Below are 18,896 nucleotides of genomic sequence, written 5' to 3' on the forward strand. Positions count from 1 at the left end.
TGCTTCTGTATCTTTGTCTGCATCTGTGTCTTTCTGTGTGTTGCTTTGCATTTGTGTGTGTGTTTGTGTGTGCCTGTGTCTTTCTGTGTGAGTGTGTGTGTGTGTGTGTGTGTGTGTGTGTGTTTGTCTCTCTGTGTGTGTGTGTGTGTGTGTGTTTGTCTGTGTGTGTGTGTGTGTGTGTGTGTGTGTGTGTGTGTGTGTGTGCGCATCAGAGAGGCACGGCCCTGCTGCTGGAGCACCTGGCGGGCTCGCTGGCGAGCGCGGTGGCGGTGAGCACCCAGCTGGACATCGCGCCCCAGCACCACCTCTTCATGATGGGCCGCCACAGCAGCAACGTCAAGCACATCAGCCAGCGCACCGGCGCCCAGATCCACTTCCCGGACCCCAGCACGCCGCACACACACCGCAAGTCCACCGTCTACATCCAGGGCTCCGTCGACGCCGTCTGCCTCGCCAGGCAGCACCTCATGGTACTGGGCAAGAAAACACCCAAACTGTGTGCATCTGGCTGTGGAACTGTGTGTGTGTTTGTGTGTGTGTGTGTGTGTGAGAGAGAGAGAACAAGTGATTGATTGAGTGAGTGTGACAGACAGACAGAGAGCTAGACAAAGACCATGTGTTTTTGTGTTTCAGAGTTGATGAGGCTGTGTGTGTGTGTGTGTGTGTGTGTGTGTGTGTGTGTGTGTGTGTTTGTGCGAGTGTGTGTGTGTGTGTGTGTCTGTATGACAGCGAGAGAGAGAGAGACAGACACATAGGAATACAGAAAGAGAGAGAGAAAGACCATGTGTGTTTGTATTTTGGGGACCATGAAACTATGTGTTTGTGGGGGGGGGGGGGGGGGGGGGGGGGCTTACTTTGTCTGTGTCGGGTAGTGTTTACAGCATGACCGGGCTGGCACGGAGCCTGAATTCCTGGAGTGGTTTGGTCAACATGTTCCATAAATGTCCTCTGATCATACTTAGGCTGAACTCCTAATTCAACTCCTCTGAGCTGCATGTCTAGGGGTCGCCTCACCGTAGAGTAGCATCGGTGGAATGCCTTACAGTGTAGCTAAACCACAACTGTTAGTTCAACCCTACAACCACGACAGATAGTTGACCCATAGATATCTCTGTCTTGGTCTCCTTGTGCTAGGGTATCTAAGTTGGGCTTTTTCTCAACTTAAAACACGCCGGGTAATTGGTAGTTTAGACAACCTGATTGTTTGGTTCTGTCAAGAGAACGTGCATCTTCTTTCTAAACATCCTCTACAGGAAAACAAAGTCATTATACTGTCAGATTTTCCACTCTCTGCCAGATTCCCTGTCTGTGTTATGTGGACCCTTAAATCAGAGACTACCATGACGCACAAAGGCACACACACGCGCACACACACACACACACACACACACACACACAAACAAACAGACAAGACACACAGGCACACAGACAGACAAGACACACAGGCACACAGACACAAACATACACACACACACTACAAAATACCCATTTTTTTTAACCCATGCCTCCCACCCACAAGGTGTATGAACAACAACAATAAATAAAATAGGAATTAAATAAAGTAATAGATACAGTACACAAATCAATCAACATCACTGTTCTGTTGTTCCTCGCGGACATCTGACGAATCAGATCAGACCTGTTGGGCACGGACACATGCACTCATAACTTTAGCAAAGAGAACTGGGGACACAGTCATCTGCAGCACCTTTATAGCCTCTGACCGCATTCTCAATTAGTAAACAATGCTTTCAAGAAATGTTTATTTTGCCTTAAATTCAGTTTATTTTGCCTAAAATAGTTTTTATTTTGTCTGTAAACCTCCTGTTTTTTTTGTGGTGTGTAAATGATTTTATAACCGCTGGGTCAAAATGACCTCAAGAAAACCTTTGTACCATGGGGGTGTATAGCTTTCATAGAAATATGAATAATGACGATGTTTCACTTTTAATAAAGATGGGGTCACTCTAGGAATAGTAATGAATATATTTAAGACTGTTTTAGAAAATATTATTTAGACAGTTTTGTCTGTTTTTACACATGTGGAGTGTCATTTTTTGACCCTTAAGACAACACAAGGGTTAATCCTTGTTTGTGTGTGTGTGTGTGTGTGTGTGTGTGTGTGTGTGTGTGTGTGTGTGTAATACAGGGTTGTCTGCCGCTGGTGTTGATTTTTGATGTAAAGGAGGAAGTGGAGCCGCAGTGTGTTAGTGCCCTCATGGAACAGTTGGACGTCTTCATCAGCATCAAACCCAAACCCAGACAACCAAGCAAGGTAATACACACACACACACACACACACACACACACACACAGATACGCACACCACAGCATTGACACACACACATACACACACACACACACACAGATACGCACACCACAGCATTGACACACACACATACACACACACACACAGATACGCACACCACAGCATTGACACACACAGATACGCGCACCACAGCATTGACACACACACACACAGATACGCACACCACAGCATTGACACACACATACACTTGCACACATGCAGATGCAATGCATATACACAAGCTCAAACAGGAAGGAGAGAGAAAGAACAGGAATCTCAGACTCTTTCCAACATCAATTTCAAGGGCTTTGTTTTGGATGACTCCTATCCCACCCACTCACACATGCACACCACATTCCCACTCTACTGCAGTAGAGACGCGTACAAACACACACACACACACACACACACACACACACACACACACAAACACAACACGTTCAACCCTCATCTCAGTCTGCTTCTAGAATGCAGGGTGAAGTACACTTAGAGAGTACACACTCATGGGTTCTGAAGCCTTTCCCACACACAAAGTTGTTTGTTTGCCCTTGTTTCTTTTTTACCTTTTAAAGGGTTCTCCTAGACTACAGAACCCAGGATAGCTGAAAGATTTAGACAAGAAGACCCTCATCAGTGCATTCTAAGTGTTCTAAGTGTGTATACATACTGTACGTTGACCTTAGTATGACCTCCCTTTTTTCAGTCTGTGATCGTGAAGAGCGTGGAGAGGAACGCGGGGAACATGTACGAAGCCCGGAAGATTCTGCTGGGCCTGGAAAGCGGTGACATCACCTCGCCCAGCAGCATCAATGGCCACTCTCCCTCCTCCAACGGCCACGCCTCCTCGCCCACCCTCCTCTGTCCGGTTGGCCTGGACATCCTTGCCTCAGCTGGCCTGGGGCTAAGCACTCTGGGTAATCTCCTCACAATAGCTGTTGCCTTTTTTTTTTTTTTTTTTTTAAACATATATTTATTAAGAATTTTGTTCATTTTACAGACAAACAATACAAGACAACACAACAAGGCACATATAATGCAATTTGCTCTCACATATAGCACATATAATAGATGTTCTTGTCACAGGAGACAGTGTGTTACAGTCATTAAAATTAAATATTAAAAAATCTGATAACTTACATTGTTTACAGGGGAGAACAAATGAAAACAAAACAGAAACAAAAAGTACTCAATCCACGTACAACTTCTGATTTGAAGTGTGGCAGTGGTATCCAAGACACTGACATGCTAATGTGTTGCAGCTGATGTGCGTTCTATTTCTAGAACACTGCTAATGACTTGCTGTTGCGGTATGCAGAATAGAATACGCCTCAGCATTCCAGCATGTTCCGTGGTCAGTTTCCGGCTGTGAACAGTTCTGAATTCTTCACAATGACCGTAGACCTACTAGGAGGAGCAGATTTTTTGCTGGATAAGTCACTATTTATCGAGGTTGTCTTTGTTCCCTGGGTGTTGACAGGGTATGACAAATTATTCTTTTTAACGTCTCACTGATTAAAACTAAATATTGGTTGAAAGTGGGTTTGAGGCTTTCTTTCCTGGAAACATGACCATCCGCTGGAACCTTCAGGGTAATGAAAGTTATTATAGCCAAAAGGAAGACAAGCGATGAAGAACGGTAGACCAGTATGCTATTCGGATCTTTAGATCTTCGGTCCTCTGCAATCACTCCGGTTGCCTCACAGATTACAGGCCACTGAGGTCGAGGAGACCAACCTTATTTTAGCCTTCTATTTTCAACTCCTGAAACCACTGTCCTCTCTCGTCCATGTCCCTGGCAGTCATGTTTGGGACACGTTTCAGTGAAAATGAAGCTCTGCAGATTTGCAGACACTGGTCATTATGGTCCAGTGCGTCTTAACATGCCATAGAGATTTGAGTCGACATGTAAATCTTTAGGTTTTATTTTTTTTTTTCCCACAGTGAGATGGGATCAAAAGCTAATTTTTTACATGTTCCGCATTTCTTTGGCATGTGCTGTCTAACCAGACCTGAAAGACCTAACAGTCAGGTTAGCTGAGGAATGACATGACAATAATGACCAATCATTATCGTGAAATAATAGGTAGCTAACTTAGCAGTGATTTTAGATTTTGTGGTTTTGAGTGTGTTGACAGTGTTTGCGTATCTTAGTGGGGGTTTGGGTATATTTAGCTATGCTACTGTGTTCGTTTGTGTTGTGTATACATACATACATGTGTTTCTTCATGTCTGCTAATACTGACCCTTACCCATGATTGCTCAATCAGTTTCTATCAATCACTGCGCTCTCTCCCAGGCCTCCTGAGCGCTGCAGTTGGGCCCTCTCTCAACGGGTCGTCAGCCCAGAACTCTGCCCTGAACGGGTCAAACGCCAGCGTGGGCTCCCCCCCAGGGCCATGCACCCCCTCCCTCTGGACCCACGCCCTCACCACCTCCTCCAGCACACAGTGTGAGTGTGGAGCTCGTATAGTACCCCCCCCACCACAGAAATAACACTTCAATAAGTCTTTGTGAAGTATGTTAGCCATTCCTTTTTTGTTAGTTAGTTAGTGTTTTGGAAAATAAATACCACCCCCTGAAAAAAAGCACGGTGAGCATAATGTCAAGATGGTACTGGGTGTGGGTGTGGGTGTGGGTGTGGGTGTGGGTGTGGGTGTGGTTGGTGTGTGTGTGTGTGTGTGTGTGTGTGTGTGTGTGTGTGTGTGTGTGTGTGTGTGTGTGTGTGTGTGTGTGTGTGTGTGTGTGTGTGGGAACACATCAGACACTTGTGCACACACACACACACATCCTTTCCCCTGACTTATCTGTGTTACTCCAGCAGAGGGTGCTATACTGTGGGGCATCTCCACTTAATTTAGTTACCCTTTTAACTTCAATTTGACCTGGCAGTTCAACTTATGAACAAATGCGTATTCATACTGGTGCCTCCCTAGGGCTTGTCAGCCTCTTTCCTGTTCGAGGGAAAGGGTTAAATAGGGCTAAGAAGTGAAAACTGAAATCTTTTGTGACTCTTTGAATAGAAAGTGGTGTGGTGTGCAATGCCACTCTCTGTGAATGCCTCTGAAAGGGCACTGTATTGTGGGTCCAGCTCCTTAGCTTTAGTCATATAGTAGGTGCTCTCTTTTAGACTCAGAATAAACAGTGACCACTCGCTAAGATAGAAGACAAGTCTCCCTGGTTTTCACATATTGTATCTGTGTTTTTATGTATTAACAAACAGCACCTCATAAGTAGAAATGGATTGGGAGTGTAACCAGATGGAGAACTGGCCTACAATCAGTCTCTCTCTCTCTCTCTCTCTCTCTCTCTCTCTCTCTCTGTCTCTCTCTCTCCTACTTTTTCTCTCTCTCTCTCTCTAGCTCTCTATGTAATTGACATTCATATAAGCTTTATTGTCATGACAAACTCTCTTTGTATTGCCAGAACACAGAACATCATATATCATATCTCACTCTCTTTCTCTTGTCCCTTTTGTTTCTCCTTCTCTCTCTCTCTCTCTCTCTCTCTCTCTCTCTCTCTCTCTCTCTCTCTCTCTCTCTCTATCTCTCCTTCTCCCTCCCTCCCTCCCTCTCTCTCTCTGTCTCTCTCTCTCTCTCTCTCTCTCTCTCTCTCTCAGGCTTCTCGTCTGCCCTGATGCTCCACCCTGGGTCCCAGGCCTCTCTGAGCAGTATGCTGCTGTCTGGAGTGCAGGCTTTCACCCAGAACACCCCCTCCCCTCCCCCCGGCCTCACCCCTATCCACAAACCCACAGGCGGACCTACCGCAGACTGCCACCTTAATGGCCATGTCAAGGTAATTTTCACACACACACACACACCCACACACACACACACACACATGTGTACATGCACACACACATACACCAATGCAGCCCCCCCGCACACACACACACATACTCATATACAGACACAGGCAAGACACATACCACAGTTTGCCACCTCAATGACTATTTAAGATGATTCATTACACACACACACACACACACACACACACACACACAGCATACAAACACACACACACACACACTTACATATACACACACACACACACACACACACAGCCTTACATACATACACACACACACACACACACACACAGCCTTACATACAAACACACACACACTTACATATACACACACAGCCTTACGTACACTCACACACCCTAAGCGTCTACCACTTCCTCTCTGATATTCCTGCCGGCCCAGTCAGGCGCCAGTGCTGCAGTTTCTGCTGCCCTTGCAGGAATATGCTGAGCATAAAGAGCATAAAGGGTAAAGTAATACTCCCCCTGGGCAGCTTCAAAGGATGCCATTAAATATGGGTGCCATAAATGGTGTACAGTAGTTTACATTTCCCCTCGTGATGCTGAATGTGAATGTGTTTGACATCATTTGCACATGAGGCTTGTGGAAAGGTTCTGTTGGGTATTCCCTCTTAATTTGTGTGTGTGTGTGTGTGTGTGTGTGTGTCTGTGTGTGTGTGTACATTTATGTGTGTGCGTGTGTCTGTGTGTGTGTGGATACGTGTGTGTGTACGTGTGTGTATGCATGTATGTGTGTACGTGTGTGTGTGTGTGTGTATGTGTGTGTGCAACAGCATCCTGGTTCTGTGTACGGTCGCAGGCCCTCTGCTTCTCTGGCTGATGTGGTCCTGAGTCCAGCTCACTGTGACTCCTCCCCTCAGCCCAACACACACAACCCAGCAGAACCGCTGTCCAGCAAGTCCAGCTCTGATGAAGGTGAATGCACACGCACACGCACGCACACACACACACACACACACACACACACACACACACACACACACACACACACACACACACACACACACACACACACACACACACACACACACACACACACAAACAAAACACACTCATCTAGCAGAGGCCCTGTCCTGTAAATGCATCTCAAATCCACACCACTCCAAGCAGGTGCAAATATTGATTTATATTATTATATAAATAAATATGATTTATTATATTCAAAGATCCCACAGCCATTAACTAATTAGCACGGCAAGCTCCTTGTTTTTCCTGTTGGTCAACATGAACTCTGAGTGCAACCTTAAAGCTATGACAAACCAACCACCACATAGGATCCATGGTCATATCCACACCAACCACACCAACACTACATATGGTCCCTGGTCGTATCCACACCAACACTACATATGATCCCTGGTCGTATCCACACCAACCACACCAACCACCACATATGATCCCTGGTCGTATCCACACCAACACTACATATGATCCCTGGTCGTATCCACACCAACACTACATATGATCCCTGGTCGTATCCACACCAACACCACATATGATCCCTGGTCGTATCCACACCAACACTACATATGATCCATGGTCGTATCCACACCAACACTACATATGATCCCTGGTCGTATCCACACCAAACACACCAAACACACCAACACTACATATGATCCCTGGTCGTATCCACACCAACACTACATATGATCCATGGTCGTATCCACACCAACCACACCAACACCACATATGATCCCTGGTCGTATCCACACCAACACTACATATGATCCCTGGTCGTATCCACACCAACCACTACATATGATCCCTGGTCGTATCCACACCAACACTACATATGATCCATGGTCGTATCCACACCAACCACACCAACACTACATATGATCCCTGGTCGTATCCACACCAACACTACATATGATCCCTGGTCGTATCCACACCAACCACTACATATGATCCCTGGTCGTATCCACACCAACACTACATATGATCCATGGTCGTATCCACACCAACCACACCAACACTACATATGATCCCTGGTCGTATCCACACCAACACTACATATGATCCCTGGTCGTATCCACACCAACACTACATATGATCCCTGGTCGTATCCACACCAACACTACATATGATCCCTGGTCGTATCCACACCAACCACACCAACACTACATATGATCCCTGGTCGTATCCACACCAACACTACATATGATCCCTGGTCGTATCCACACCAACACTACATATGATCCCTGGTCGTATCCACACCAACACTACATATGATCCCTGGTCGTATCCACACCAACACTACATATGATCCCTGGTCGTATCCACACCAACACTACATATGATCCCTGGTCGTATCCACACCAACACTACATATGATCCCTGGTCGTATCCACACCAACCACACCAACACTACATATGATCCCTGGTCGTATCCACACCAACACTACATATGATCCCTGGTCGTATCCACACCAACCACACCAACACTACATATGATCCCTGGTCGTATCCACACCAACACTACATATGATCCCTGGTCGTATCCACACCAACACTACATATGACCCCTGGTCGTATCCACACCTCTGCCGTCTGCGTCTCCCTCCAGGTTCGGACACCTTTGTGGAGGTGGGCATGCCCAGGAGCCCATCTCACTCGGCCAATGGGAGCGAGCTGAAGCAGATGCTGGCGTCGTGCAAGACAGGGAAGAGGCAGACTGTGGAGCTGCTGCAGGGCACCAAGAACTCCCACCTGCAGTAGGTTATGCAGTGTGTGTGTGTGTGTGTGTGTGTGTGTGTGTGTGTGTGTTTGTGTGTGTGTGTGTGTGTGTGTGTGTGTGTGTGTGTGTGTCTGAGAGAACTCACACCTGCAGTAGGTTATGCTGCAACCTCCACACAACGAAACTGGAACATTATCCACACTGTAATGTTCTTATGATCTCTTTAAAATGTGGCTTGTTATGTAATGTGTGCTTGCTTCAAACAATATATGGGGTTGTGTGTGTGTGTGTGTGTGTGTGTGTGTGTGTGTGTGTGTGTGTGTGTGCATGCATGTGGTCCTGATGAGGCATGTGGTCCTGATGAGGCATGTGGTCCTGATGAGGCCTGTGGTCCTGATGAGGCATGTGGATCTGTGTGTCCAGTTCAGACTGTCTGCTGTCGGACGCTGACTCCAGCTCCTCCGAGAGCCCCCTGGGGGATAAACGGGCCCCTGGCAGTGAGCGGGCAGCTGAGAGGGCAGCCCAGCAGAACTATGAGCGGATCGGACTCGGGCCGCAGTCCGCCACCTACGCCAACATGGAGGTATCAAAATGGCACCATCACTTACTGGCTGTGTGTGTGTGTGTGTGTGTGTGTGTGTGTGTGTGTGTGTGTGTGTGTGTGCACGATGGCACCATCACTTACTGGCAAAACCAGAGTATTCAACTTGCACTAATACCCATAGATTCCCAAAACTCATTACTTCCTATGAATGCGTACATGTACCTATGTTTTACAACTGTTTACATAAATAATGCAAAGGCACGTTTAACATGCATTACAATGTGCATGTACTCACAATACACTTTTGCCTACACATTATTACACTGCAATGCATAGTAATGACCTGGCACTCGATTGTCATGCACTACACTGTGAAGTACACAAACATGTATTGAGTAATTACATTACAACACACTTTGAAGTGGTCTGAAAGAGTAGCTGATATTCAGACAGGAAGGGAGAGTATTAGAAACAATAAGAAAACCTCTTTGAATTTCACTTTCAATGCCACATGCCCAAAAGAGGAAATTGAGGGGAAAAATAGTATTTGTAGAATGAAAACTGGCTTGTCTGTGCCAAGTCGTGATTTAATATACGTGATATAATCTAAATTGGCCTCTCGTTATTTGTTTTAAAACTTCGTACAGCACATTCATAAGTGTCACCTTCTACTCCTATGAATGGTAACGCTGTTTTAGGGTGGACTCAGTTTTATTTTCCCAGGACTTCTCCTTCTTTTCTATGGCCTTCAAATACAGTTTGACTTGACGTTTGTATTGCACCAATGAAATGTTTTGATTTGTATTCTTGACAGTGCGATATATAATTTGACTTTGTTTTTCTAAGCAGAATCGGCCCCTTCACTCCCAGTCCACATATACTGTGTGTGTAGTGTTCCTTTCAAATGTGGATCTACTTAACCGTATTGACCTCTGTAGCAGTCCAGTCTCTCACGTGTATTTCCTCGTCACTATGTAGGCCTTTGACTATGAACAGAAGAAGCTTCTGGCAACCAAAGGTAAGTGGCCCTGACCCGTTCGGCTATGTGCTAGTCGTTTAGATTGTCCCAGATTGTTAGTTACATTCTCTCACATTCAGTTACATTTACTGATTCATGAGATGCTTTTACCCTAAGCAATTTCCTTACCAGATGTACATTGACATCAGTATGTGTGTATGTATATATGCTCCCTGGGTATCAACCACATGACCTTGGTGGTGTTACCACCCTTGCTGTACCAGCAGAGCTGTCGGAGCTCTTGCTCCTCCCTATATTGTCCATATTTCCAGTTTGCCAGTGGTGTGCTAAATGTGTGTCCTACCTCCATCCATGCATATTTACTATAAGTTTGCACATAGGAGTGCTATGCTGTTTGAATATTTACTATAAGTTTACAGAGAGGAGTGCTATGCTGTTTGAATATTTACTATAAGTTAACAGAGAGGAGTGATATGCTGTTTGAATATTTACTATAAGTTTACAGAGAGGAGTGCTATGCGGTTTGAATATTGACTATAAGTTTACAGAGAGGAGTGCTATGCTGTTTGCATGTTTTCTAAGTCCTTGTCTATTTCTCACTCTGCAGCCATGTTGAAGAAGCCGGTGGTTACAGAGGTGCGGACACCCACCAACACATGGAGTGGTCTGGGCTTCTCAAAATCCATGCCGGCCGAAACCATTAAGGAGCTCCGCCGAGCCAACCACATATCATACAAACCCACAATGAGCACTACATATGAGGTACACAAAAGAACACAATCTCTCTCTGTCTTTCTCTCTTTCTCCCTCTCTCACTTTCTTTCTTTCTTTCTTTCTCTCACACTCATACACATGCATGCGCGCACACCCACGCACAGAAGTATCGTTTCTGCAGCTTGTCTTAACCTTGCAAAAGCTGGTAAAGTGGCGCTTTATTCCGATCATGTGACCATTTCTCCTGCTCTATAGGACTCTCCTCTCTCCCTGTCTCGCTCCGGGAGTCGGGAATGCATCGGGAACGGCATTGAATCAGACAACTGGCGGGAGCGTATCGCAAACTCTACCGGAAATGGCACAGCGGGCAGAATTCAAGGACACTCCGAATTTCCGCCATCCGTCGGCAGTCCAAAGCGAAAGCTGAATAAATCGGGTTGGTGAAGACAGCAAGCTCTTAAAAATGTCCGACTGACCCAGACACCAGCGGTACACATACACAATACAGTCCACTTACACTCATACCCTTATATCCAATGTCCTTACACATCATTCCCTGTTATATGAACAGTTTAACCAATAAATAGTAACCACATTTTTACAACCGTTAAAAAATAACTCGGAAAAATAAAGCACCTCAGTCATGTTTTCAGGAGTGGCAAAGATGACGTCTGGAAGATGATGATCACCTTTTAGATCTCTATTTACATCAGATGTTGGGTCTTTCTCTGAAGACTAAAAATGACATGACACTGAGGCTGAGAGTGGACAGGAGAGGAGCCTCATATCTGTAGGCTTGTGTGGTACGTAGAGCTAGGCAAGGTAGAGCTGCACCCAGTGAGGAAGCCCGGACTCCGCAACTTGAATGCTGCCAAAAATATTAATGTCCAGAGGGTTATGCAGTCAGCACACTGTAATGGTTTTGAAAGGGATATATCTTAACCAATTCCATTGTCAATTCACTGTTAATAAGTTATTTATCAGAGCTTTGGACCACAGATGGTGTTTCGACCTCAAGAACTTTGATGAAGTCGGATCATATATAATGAGGTCTCTCAACTGAGATGACTCTTGTGGTGTGGCCAAAATGTTCTTGCAAACTCTCAAGGATGTAGGGAACATCAGCCAAGGCAGCTCTTTTGGTTCATCTGTGTCGGGAGTTTGAGCTGCCAACAGGAAACATCCTCAGGGACAGATCATAAAAGATGCGATGTGGAAAGTAAATACCAGAATTTATGAATGTCATAAGTGGTTAGGGTGATATGGGATTGCTAGTACTCAACTCCGTGTCCAGACGTTTACATTTTAGTGTACAGAATTCGTTTTTTTCATGACCCACATCTTTGCTGAAGCCCCTGCATAGAGCACAAACCGTGTGAAAGACTTGGAAAAACAGATCCGGACTCTATTTATGTACCGCAACTGCACATGAGTTTGAACCTGACGCTGAAGCTTGTATCACTCACCATACTTCCCCTCCCCCTCTTCATCCCTCCTTCCTCTCTCCTCGTCCTTGCCTGAGCTCTGTCAGTTCTGGATGGCACAATTTTATAAATCCTGTGTTGCCATCTGATATTTATTAATGGACAATTACGTTGATGAAGCTACGTAATGGTCAAACTTGTGCTATTTACTTAAACTAAAGACGTAAGGCTGTCTAGTGACAGCTGTCTGGCCTCAGGTTTGGGTTTGAGCCGTGACCCGGTTCTCCCACTTCTCATTAATATTCCTCTGTGCTCTGACAGCAGTGGAGCACTACCTGAGCAGCAGTGGTAACTACATGGACTGCATCTCCTCCATGAACGGCAGCAATGGCTGCTCTCTGAACGCCACCCTGAAGGGCTCTGAGCTGCCGGAGCTCTTCAGCAAGCTGGGCCTGGGCAAATACATAGACGTCTTCCAGCAGCAGGAGGTAGGACTCAACATCCTCTTCAACATCCTCTTCAAAGTAACCATTTGAACTGTATAGAATTACATTAATAATCATATAGAATTGCAATTATTAAATTACCATAAGTGATCGACCATAATTGTGATTGACCATGTATTGATTTTTTTGGTGGTAATTCTTGTGTGAGCATAGAAATGCTCATATGGGGTTACTGAGGAAACTGAATATTGCTTTTCTACTGTTGTAATAGACATGAACTAAGTGTCGCATTATTTTGTATCATCTGATTCTGTAACCGGTACTCCTGGATGTGTACTCACTGAGACCTGAACCATTAGCATCTGAACCCCAAGATAGCCTCCTTCCTGCTATCAACAACCCACCTCCCACCCCCTTCACCCTTAGTCCTCTGTCCCCCCTACCCCCCTCCTCGCTCCCCCACAGGTGAACCCCCCCCACCCCACTGTCTCCTGTTCCTGCCAATAGGATGCGGTGTGTCGTCGTCGTCCCCCCCCCCCCCCCCCCCCCCCCCCCCGATTCTACCTTACTGAATGGTATAAATGCCAACCCATTCTACAGTCAGGTAGGCCAATCTCGGCCATAAGCAACATGCTTAAAGGGGTGCCTCCGCTGACATAAACTCCAGAGATCCTGACTACGTCTTCCGGTCCGTTCTTCAAGATTGGCGTGCTCATTAGAGTTAGAGATTGGAACAAGTTTTATATTATTGGTATTGTATGTAGAAACACCAAAGAACCCCTGTCAGTTCTGGATGGCACAATTTTATAAATCCTGTGTTGCCATCTGCTATTTATTAATGGACAATTACGTTGATGAAGCTACGTAATGGTCAAACTTGTGCTATTTACTTAAACTAAAGACGTAAGGCTGTCTAGTGACAGCTGTCTGGCCTCAGGTTTGGGTTTGAGCCGTGCCCTGGTTCTCCCACTTCTCATTAATATTCCTCTGGCTCTCCTCTCCTCTCCTCTCCTCTCCTCTCCTCCTCTCCTCTCCTCTCCTCTCCTCTCCTCTCCTCTCCTCTCCTCTCCTCCCCTCTCCTCTCCTCTCCTCTCCTCTCCTCTCCTCTCCTCTCCTCTCCTCTCCTCTGGCTCTCCTCTCCTCTCCTCTCCTCTCCTCTCCTCTCTTCCTGTGGAAACAAGCAGTCAGCTCATCAGAGCTGCAACACGTGTCATTCTCCATCTCCTCCAATGAGTCAATCTGACGCTCGTGCAAGCTGCCGCTGAAAAACAAACTCTTTTTCTTCTCCCCCCCTCCTGGCATGTGCCATGTTCACTTAGAGGCACTCTGAATCGAGGAGGTGAAATAGATGCTACCGGGGGGCCTGGCATGTCTGGGAGCCGGGCGTGAACCCCAGAGCCTGCTGGTTTGCCACAAGCTAAAACTGCTAGGATGCCAGTAATTGGCTTCCTGGAAGAAGAGTGCGAAAACCTTGAGGGGGGGGGGGGGTCTTACACTCTGACTTGTGTAAGGAGGTCCAGAAATAGATTTTTTTTCCTGACAGCACATTGACCATTTAGAGGTGAAAAAGAGATACAGCTTAAACTAAACTCACAATGCATTAGTTTTTTTTTTTTGCAGATTGCTGGGATGGTATTGGATGAAGCCATTGTAGAGGCAGTAGTATTATTGATGCAGCTGTTTAATGCATAGGAAGAGCTCTAGAGCTCCAGTTCTGAGTTCTGAGTTCTAATGCTGTGAGGGTTATAAGCACAAGCAGGGGCCATTCCCATGCAGCGCCTCTGTCAGCTCTCTGCCCTCCCCACCAGAGGGATCTGTGGTAGCATGAGGTCACCCAGAGCGTTAGCACAGATTAGCGCGCAGGCTAAACACTGAGCGGAAGGAGGGGTGGCTCACGTGACGGGTTAGAGCCCGCTTTTCTTTCAGTCTCAGCAAAACGAAGATGGATTTCTGCCATATATGTTATTGATTACTGATTGGATGGGGGGTAGGGGTAGTGTTGGGGTTAAGTGAAGCAGATGTTGAGGTCAGAGAGGCCTCTCTCTCTCAATCATAAATGGTTCTCTCTCTCTCTCTCTCTCTCTCACACACTCACACACACACACACACACACACACACCACAGATCGATCTGCAGACGTTCCTCACACTCACCGACCAGGACCTGAAGGAGCTCGGCATCACCACATTCGGAGCGCGCCGAAAAATGCTGCTGGCCATCTCAGGTGTGTGTGTGTGTGTGTGTGTGGGAAGTTTGTGAGCGAGTTTATTGAGGAGGGCTCTGTGAATTGTGAATTGGCGTTCACATTTATGGATATTTTTATGGAACCGTTAAGCGCTTTCCTGGATAACAAGCAATGTGTTTTCTATCAAACACTCTCCTACAATGTCTTTCCTTCCTCCATTTTCCCAGAACTGAATAAGAACCGTCGGAAACTCTTTGATCCGCCCAACATTCGCTCGTCTTTCCTAGATGGCGGTGCCAGTGGTCGTCTTCCACGCCAGTTCCATGCCGACATGGCGAGTGTTAGCGGCCGCTGGTGAGATCCACATTTTTCCGGTTGTTCCCCCAGGTACTGCAACCCTTACCCCCCCACCCACCCACTCGCCACCTCTGTGGAGATCATCTCAGCCTCTCTGGGACTATGTATGCCAGCCTTGCTTCTTGTGGGCACTTCAGGCCACCACTGAAAGTCAAATGTGCCAAAAAAGGTGCCTGAAGAAAAAAGAAACAAGGCATCTATCCATCCATCAGTGCCATTATTGTGGTGCTGTATGTATCCTATGTTTGATCAAATCTGTCATTTGTGAAGGAGAATGTTACTGCCATTAAGGGAGAGGTACAGCTATTGTGCAGAGCATGCAGGAAAAGGAAAGGAAGAATGCAACCTAAAATATAATAGTAACAGTAGTACTATTTGCATTCATGTTTTGCGGTTGTATCAGTATTATGCACTTTAAAATTACTTCGATATTTTGCCTTTAGGGTAGCTGCCCCCTTGAAGCTAAATGTATGCAAATATAGGTCTTTTTTGATCATGTATTTTCTCAATGCACAGGGTTGCAGGGCAAAAGCCTAAAGCAAGCACTTACTGAACAAGGGGGCTGAAAGGTGAAAAGGTCAAATGTTTCAGTTTCATTCTGGGTTCAGAGACTTTTAGTAGTAAAGTTAAATTAGATTGTGATCAGAATTTGATCTTCAGAATACGTCCGTCCGAATCAAGGCCTCACTATTTTACACTTGTAGCTAATTGTTTTGTAATCTCAGTGTATTTTGATCTGTTTCCTTTGTTTCGTGTGTTGTATTCTTGTATTTTAATATGGAATATTGGTTTACAGGTATTTTTTTTGTGTTTTTATATACAAAATGATTTGCTTTATTATTATTTTTATTTGTTCTCCAGTCAATATTTCTACCATTAATTGAATCATCTCGTAATGAGTTACCTTCAGATCAGGTCCTCCTATGGTTGGTAGTGGAGATGAGAGCAGTCTTTGTGTTTACCTGTGTATGTGTGTGTGTGTGTGTGTGTGTGTGTGTGTGTGTGTGTGTGTGTGTGTGTGTGTGTGTGTGCATGCTTATGCATGTGTGTGTGTGTGTGTGTGTGTGTTTGTGTGTGTGTGTGTGTGTGTGTGTGTGTGTGTGTGTGTGTGTGTAAACCATAGGCTCTCGCTCTGAATGCCCCCAAGCCTTCTCCCTGATCTTGTTTGGTCACACAATAGGAGACAGCCATACCCAACACACAAGGCACTATATACCCCAATGTATTTATTTACATGAAACAATATTGTTATGGCTTTTTGGTTGGTTAGGTATTTACCGTAAGTGCGTGTCAACAGTTAGAGGTTTGAGCCATCAGTTCAGAGTTGAGTTATGAGTATTGTTTTTCTTGTCTGGATTTATGAAGGGATATATTCACACTTAACCTCGCCACAGCTTTACACAGTCCAGATGGATAGTATTGCAGCACATACTCAAGGGCTAATATCCAACTGAAATATATGTATGCTGATGATTGAATTGATATCATTTCAAATACGTTTTTTGAAGGAATCTGTGGTACTCTGTCAGTGGTACGATCTAAAAGAATGAATGTCAACCACTAAAGGTTAGATACTCTGTCTGGTTTTCAACATGGTGATTGAACAATCTTTTTTCCAATGTCAGGTTAATGTTTTGGTACAAAGCACAGTTGAATTTGAAAACATTATACAGTGCAATACGGGAGAAATAAGTCACATTACCAAGCCAGCATTCTCAGTCTTAAAGTGTGTCATTGTAGAGCTAATATTAAAAAAAGTAAAGGGTTAACTTTTTGTATTTCACCTACGGCATATATTTTAAAATACTAACTCTTTTCCTCCTGTATCCAAATGTATTCACATCTGTTGACCATAGCTGGCACAAAATGTCTTACAGGGATGCAGTTTTCTCTGTTAACCTGTAAATGTGTCTTCATTGACAAACAAATCAGTTGATCTTTTGCTTCAGCCGTAGCTACACTTACCGGTACTCTTCTGTGATTGGTCAGAAGCATGACTAACACAGTAAAAAGTTGTGTTTCACCGACTGCCTTTCTGTCTGTGTGGACCATCAGTGTAGGTGGTTCTGAGTACCAGTTTACAGTAATAGTTTGAACTACAAAAAGGGACCCATTTGCATCAGAGTTGCTGCTGACCAAAGGAATATCTCTTGCATAGTGTCATCGAACCGCTCCATATTTCTGTCACTGTATTCATTCCAAATGGACTCATTTGTTGAGGGTCTTGCTTGATGTCTGATTTTGTCCAAAACACCTGTCAATCAGTTTCATCCTTGCTTGTTCGCCTTAATGTTCTCTTAAGGAGCAACTGTGTTATTTTATTTAGTGTTTACTAATGTCATCATCCCAAACGGGAGGATTCTGGGAAATGTAGTTGTTTCTTTTGGACGTGGCCTTCTGACACGGCTGGGCAGAAATGAGGGATTTTTTTTTTTTCATTTGGTGGAGACCAAATGGGGGGGGGGAATCCCCTCCTGTAAAGGGGCTCTGATAAAGGGCTACAAGAAAGGAAACACTGGAAATGACCCCACTCATTTTTCATGTCTTTGCCTAAGTAAAAGAAAAATCCAGTGCTCAAAAGTGTCCAAATCAGTGTACTACCTGCAGTGTTGGATTCTGAATGATTGTTGATCTATATGTAAATGTAGCTTCACAGATATTGGTACAAATGTGTACTTAAAGGACCAAAAAAAGTGTTCTGAAACTGTTTGCCACATAAAATAAAACGTTAAGTATTCAAACTAAGACTCCTTGCAATCTTGACAGATATGTATGGATGTATGCATGTAATTTTCATAAATTCTATCCAAGTCTAAACGAAGCATGCCTTCTATTTGCAAGCGTTAGTAATTAGCTGTGTTATTTTTGAGAATAAAACGGGAACAGGAAACTGGGGTAAGCAAAGTGTGTGCAGCAGAGAAAAGTATCAAAGTAACTGTTACACTAAAAAAAAAACATCACTGAAATAATATTAATGCCATTACACAAAGGCTATATGAGAGTAAAGAGAGATGGTTCACTTTTCTCCATTAAATCCTCTCACTCTTCTGTAATGAACTCTTTCATTAACTTCCTCTCTCTCTTGTGCAGTGATGCCACCATGCCAACATGTTTGTGTTATCCTTTGAAGAGGGATCTTCTTAATCTCCTGGGGGATTATATCCTTGTGAGCACTAGTTTATCTTTCTGACTCATTATCAGATCATTTTGAACTAAACTATTGTCAGTCTGACATTAGCCCACAACAAAGGCACCACCTAGACAGTGGTTTAGTTTTTTTTATATATAAAAAAAAAATCATACATGGTTTCTCTTATAAATGTTGTCTAATTCTTCCTTCTGTGTGCAAATTGTAATCTGTCATTCATTCAATGCTTCAAAAAAGCAGTGGCCTCAAAATTGTGTGTCAACCATTCATCACGCTTTTCACAGGCCTG

The 18,896-nt window shown here is 44.8% G+C and overlaps 1 protein-coding gene across 1 annotated transcript in view; it reads left to right on the forward strand.

The window, feature by feature from the left end:
* LOC308372963 (protein bicaudal C homolog 1-B-like) overlaps positions 1-18,119 on the forward strand; it is a gene marked incomplete at its 5' end in the record, with an annotated part of 61,431 nt that extends 43,312 nt beyond the window's left edge. Inside the window, 14 exons of the mRNA XM_080848337.1 lie at positions 213-470; positions 2,150-2,275; positions 3,012-3,222; positions 4,605-4,757; positions 5,925-6,100; positions 6,904-7,045; positions 8,700-8,847; positions 9,234-9,393; positions 10,333-10,372; positions 10,941-11,095; positions 11,303-11,483; positions 12,793-12,959; positions 15,042-15,141; positions 15,330-18,119. Of these exons, the coding sequence (XP_080704463.1) occupies positions 213-470; positions 2,150-2,275; positions 3,012-3,222; positions 4,605-4,757; positions 5,925-6,100; positions 6,904-7,045; positions 8,700-8,847; positions 9,234-9,393; positions 10,333-10,372; positions 10,941-11,095; positions 11,303-11,483; positions 12,793-12,959; positions 15,042-15,141; positions 15,330-15,460 (2,148 nt within the window). The 3' untranslated portion in view covers positions 15,461-18,119. The remainder of the gene's footprint in view (positions 1-212; positions 471-2,149; positions 2,276-3,011; positions 3,223-4,604; positions 4,758-5,924; positions 6,101-6,903; positions 7,046-8,699; positions 8,848-9,233; positions 9,394-10,332; positions 10,373-10,940; positions 11,096-11,302; positions 11,484-12,792; positions 12,960-15,041; positions 15,142-15,329) is intronic.
* Between the last annotated feature and the right edge of the window lie 777 nt (positions 18,120-18,896).

Source organism: Sprattus sprattus (assembly GCF_963457725.1).
Source record: "Sprattus sprattus genome assembly, chromosome: 12".
Lineage (NCBI taxonomy): Eukaryota > Metazoa > Chordata > Actinopteri > Clupeiformes > Clupeidae > Sprattus > Sprattus sprattus.